This window comes from Eschscholzia californica, unplaced genomic scaffold (assembly GCF_041429995.1).
Source record: "Eschscholzia californica isolate CP2 unplaced genomic scaffold, dmEscCali1.0.p SCAF_1, whole genome shotgun sequence".
Lineage (NCBI taxonomy): Eukaryota > Viridiplantae > Streptophyta > Magnoliopsida > Ranunculales > Papaveraceae > Eschscholzia > Eschscholzia californica.
Window position 1 is genome coordinate 61,456,179 of NW_028238198.1, and position 5,215 is coordinate 61,461,393.

Genomic DNA, 5,215 nt, shown 5'->3' on the forward strand with positions numbered 1-5,215 from the left:
CTTAATTTGTTGATAAATTTGAAGTTCACCTCCCTCTCACCAATTTTTATTCAAGCTCGAGAAAGAAATAAAGCAAAGAAGAAAAGAATGAGATTCAAGCTTACGAAAGACAATATTATTATATCAAGTTTATGTGCGATTACAAGTTCAAGTTGCAGACAAGGAATTTAGCATCATTGGCAATTGTTCGACATTAAACAATAGTTAAAATTCAAGTTCAAGTTTTGAATTCGATCATATGCGAGCGACATTCATCTTTTCTAAGTTCAATCTTCAAGTTGGAAACTTCGCGAGCTCCGTATTCCAACTTGAGGGGGAGTATTAGAGTATGAGGATCGAGATGGATCGAGATCCGAAGATAACCGTATCAACCGTCCAAGATATGTGAAGATATTATTTGTACTTATCCTAGATAGAGTCCTAGGAAAATAAGATACCCAAGTCACTCTATAAATAGAAGTGACCTCTATGTATTTTACATTGAGTTGAGTTGCATTGAGTCTTAGTCTGTAACCAATCAATCCCACAATTGTGGAGATAATAGAATATAGCCATTTATGGCTTCCTCCGTGGATGTGGGTTGTGATCCTCCGACCGAACCACGTAAACTATTGTGTTCTTTATATTAGTTTGTGTCTTCTATTATACCAACTAACACGATATTTCACAGAATCCGAGCTGTTTCTTCTCGATTCTTGCTGATGAGGCACCGATTTGCTGCTGCTGGTGTGACCCGAGATAGAGAATTGTTGTTCCCAGCGAGCTTATCCTTCCCGAGCTGTTGTTGGTGCTGTCCCGTGATGGTTGATGAAGAACACAGCAGCTACCACCGTGCAGATTCCGAGCAGCAGCCGCGCAGATTCCGAGCAGCAGCAGTTGTACCTGTGAAGATGTGCTCCAAAGTCATGTTCCTTGTTGCTTCGTGTCGGAGTTGCTGTCCCGTCGCTCTGTTATGCCGGCCAAGTTGGCCGGCACTCCTCCTTCTCTCTTTCAAGCTCTCTCTCTCTCTAACTCAAACCTTAGCCTTTCTCTAAGAACGCCCCAAGAACCCTAGCCTCCTTTCTCTCTCCAAAATCAGACTTGTTAGAAGATAGAGGATAACCCCTCCTTTGTCTAAAAGACTTCAACTTAATTAAATCCTTGACCAAGACTTGGTCTTTAAGGCTTGACTTTGTCATCTTAAAGGAGGGTGCTCATAAAATCCATCTATTTCTTCTTTTTTTCAAGTTTAGGCTTTGGGCTTCCAAGGGGGTGCCTTCATCCTTGTTCTCTACAAATCTAATTTCAAGAGACGACCTCGACTTCTATCTTCCATAACTTCCTCGTCTGAACTCTGAATCGACTTCCGTTTTCATCGTCGGACTCGTTATTGACTCCATTTATTGTGTTGATCCCTTGACATCTTTTTCTCTCATTTCGGTCGCATGAGATGATAGTGATGATTGCTTCACTTTATTCCGAATTAAACGCCAAACTCAAAATAAACAACCTAACAATAAAATTACATAACTAATTAGAAATAAGACCCGAAAGGAACTAACTCATCAAAGTTAAGTGACCTAAATGTGGCATTTTCACGCCACATCAGTCAGCCCACCAGTGTACTGAAAAATTCATCTTGCCCCTTTCGAATTTGCGTCATATGTCATTCTATCTTTTTGACTTTGACCTGGTCTATTTTGCTCATCTAGACTCCGATTTGACTTTCATTTTCACCGTTGGATTCGTCTTGGACTCTACTTTCCATCTGAATATCAATATGGGTCAAAATTACCAGAATAACTCTATCACCAAACACCCGTAAGGCCCCTCAAGAGTTTTTCTTCCGTTTTTATCCATTTCGCGTTCAACTCCTAAGAAGAAACCTATGTAAGAAAAATAAAACAATTTATCAGAGTAATTCCTCGAAATGGACTAACTACCCCAAGTTAAGAGAATCAGATTGGACATTTTTATGTCTCATCACTAGGATACAACGACTTCTTTTCAGGGTTGTGACGGTACTTCACGGTTATGAAAGCGGGCGAACTTTGGTAAGCAATATGAACTCTTTGACTTGACCTTCTTGATAACTCCTGACTCCTGACTTGGTTATAACTTCTGATTTGGTTTTGAAATAACTTCTGACTTCGGATTTGTCTTCAAGGTATAATCATATGTTGCAAACTCCAAATTTTAGATTCAATTGAGTGCTCTTGATTTTAGATTTTAGATACCCTAGAAAACTATTGTTTCTAGATTTTAGATATACTGGAATACTGTTGATTCCATATTCTAGACATACTAGAATATTTTCGATTTTATGCTCTTGATTTCATCTAGTGGTTTAAGACTTATACTCCATGCACACATGAAAATCTTAATTTACCCAGAAGAGAAGAAGAGACTAAATGAAACACTTCTTTTCCTCTCACTGAGGTGCCCACACATTGGTCCCGAAGAGATGAGCATCGTGGTCATTGATCTGGGCGCTTCGGGACCTTCTAGAAGGTTGGTCGAAGCACGTCCAACAACTGAATGCCAACCGTCTGATCTCTTTCGCGTGGAACCAACGAGGAGCTTTCATCTTGATGTTTTCTCCTAGGAAAGTCTAAATGCACTCACTGTTCCTTTTTTTCCTGTACATGTCTTGAACTTCTTCCTTTTTTTTCTTCGTGTCTTCTTCTTCTCCTTCTTCGTGTCTTCTTCTCCTTCGTATCATCTTTGTCGGCATCAATTAAAGGAACAACCATCCTAAAGCATCAAACCACCATGAAACCCTCAAACATAAAACCAAGTATGACAACTAAATTTCACTATCATCTTCTTGTTTTCTTTCGTATCATCACCATCTTCTTCTTACTCTTCTTCGTGAAGATTTGAAATAGAAAGCCTAAAAAATAAGTAATTTCTAAACATCAAACTCTATAGACAAATTATATCCAGATCTAACATTGAACAAGAACAATCAAATTAGGTTAAAATTTGTCTTGAAACAAAGTTAGAATTGAATATGATACCAACTTCAAAACAAGCAAGATAGCAACTCGAAATGATCAGTCTGGGAATTTCGGACTGGTCAGCTTGGGATCTTTTGTTGGATCTCAGCTGGTGAACTCGAGACCTTAAGAATATGCTTGGACTAGACCAGTTTGAGACCCAGACACTGACCAGTCTGCCCCCAAAACAAAGGCTGGCCAGGGGCAGAGTTTTTTGGCAGATCGACTCATGTACTTAAGAACCTGCTGCCAACCCATGTTGGTGGTCACAAGAGACGCCACCCTGGTCAATCTCCTCCCGCATTTTCAGGGGCTTTTACCCGCCTCGTTAAGGCACCCGCCCCGTTAAGGCACCCACTGTTCTAATTACCTTCTTTATTATATGGCCAAAACTTGAGTGTCTCTAATTCAAGTACTTCTCCAATGCAACACTCTAAAAAAAACTCTCAAAAATTAAAGTTTGATCCAAAAATTAAAGTTTGATGAGTTCGACGCTTTAAGACTCTCAACAGAGATCTAAAAAAATTCTAGATCTCATTTGAATTTTGCATTGGAGAGGTTTCCCTCACGATTTTGAAATTGAATCTTCCATTGGAGATTCTCTAAACTTTAAGCTTGAACTTGAATGTGTCATTAGAGTAGTGATTGTGCAGACTAGGGGAATGTTGCATAGATGATCTTCCATTTTCATTTCCTCTTCCCATTTATAATTCAAACAACATTACAAACAAGAAATTGGAAAAAAAAAAAAAAAACAGAAGCAAAATACCATCAACCCCACTCCCCACAGAACACAAGTTAAAAAGTTAAAACATTAGAGAGGAGGTCGAAATTCAACCCTACTAACTCCATCATTATGATCTTCAGCAGTTTTAGCAACTTCCACTTCTCCAACCACATACCCACTAACATCTTCATCTTCTCCTCTCACTATCTTCTCTTCTCTCTCTTCATCCACATAATTTGGATCTCCTTCATCTATTGCTGCTGGTACTTCCATCATTTCATTCTCAGTCATATCCCTTGGTCCTTCCCATGTATATTTCCCACCATGACCCGATTTTGGTTGTTTATTCAACCCTAACCCATCAACTGGATGTCTATCCATTCTTTGGACACCTTTGTCCCTCATTTTCTTTTCAATGTGCCTTAATGTGTCTGGGTTGTGTGTGGTTACTTCTGTCTTCTCAACTTTTTTCATTCCTGCCTCATCTTTGCTTATTCCCCTTATTACCACTGACTCCTTTCCTTCATCTTCTCTCACTGTTTCCTTCTCTGCCTTCATCCTCCTTACTTTCTCTCTCTCTAAAATTCTATCTCTCTCTCTAGAGTGTTTATTAAGATGTTTGTTTGTCAATGCAATGGGTGGAAAATGAAGAGATGTGGATGGGTATTTGTAGGTGGTGTTGGAACATGGAACATACTAGATTAGTATAGGATTGAGACGGTTGTAGAAAGTTCTTTTGACTTCGATTCTATTCTTAGGTGGACAAGTGTTCATTCTTGACACCTGCTGGTTTATTCCTACAGGAAATGGATATGGTTGAAATCAGATTCTTTTGTGTGCCGTTGGATCAAACAAGGTGGGCATTTCTTGGAACAACAGACTTTGTTTCATCTTTTGTGGGCCTCCGGTCACACCTTTTGTGGGCTTAAATGGGACTCTATTTCTTAATGAAATGGAAGTTCAGTGAACACTGTATGAGTTTTATAATCACCACACACACCATTCTTTCATTGACTTTGGTTGTGCTTGTTTTTTAAAGTTTTCATATGCGATATAAAAATCGGGTCACAATTCAGATTTCAGATGTTTGTTTTTATTTTCTAACAAAATCTGAAAGTTGGTTAATGGGTTGGAAATCTGAATGGAATAGTTCACTTTGTACTTGTAAAACGACTAGATTATGCCCTCATAACTAAGTTAGGATCAAAATTAGTATCTCCGGGCCACTTGAAGAGTAACAACTGAAAAATGTTTGATCACGCTCAAATGGATTAATAATTAATCATTTGCATGGCTAGATCAAGAAAGTCTGAACGATATGACGTATCAGATGAGATACGAAGTGACATAGGAATCGAACATTGCACTTGTTCTAAGTACAAGTGGGAGACTGAAGGATATATCATTTCCGTCTCAAGGAGTATCCTTCAACCAAGATGGCAATACGCTCAATTTTTTAGATAGGATTAGGATGACTTTATTCAGAAGATCATCTAGTCCGGTCGAATTA

The 5,215-nt window shown here is 38.8% G+C and overlaps 1 protein-coding gene across 1 annotated transcript; it reads right to left on the reverse strand.

Moving 5' to 3' along the window:
* Nucleotides 1-3,643: 3,643 nt before the first annotated feature.
* On the reverse strand, nucleotides 3,644-4,483 carry LOC147568016 (plant/protein). Its single transcript, XM_086670367.1, has one exon. The coding sequence runs from the start codon at nucleotides 4,261-4,263 to the stop codon at nucleotides 3,793-3,795; it is 471 nt and encodes a 156-aa protein (XP_086526493.1). The 5' UTR covers nucleotides 4,264-4,483; the 3' UTR covers nucleotides 3,644-3,792.
* Between the last annotated feature and the right edge of the window lie 732 nt (nucleotides 4,484-5,215).

Excerpts from the sequence above, each read along its gene's own strand:
- LOC147568016 (XM_086670367.1), bottom strand. The coding sequence starts at position 4,263 with ATGAAGGCAGAGAAGGAAACAGTGAGAGAAGATGAAGGAAAGGAGTCA.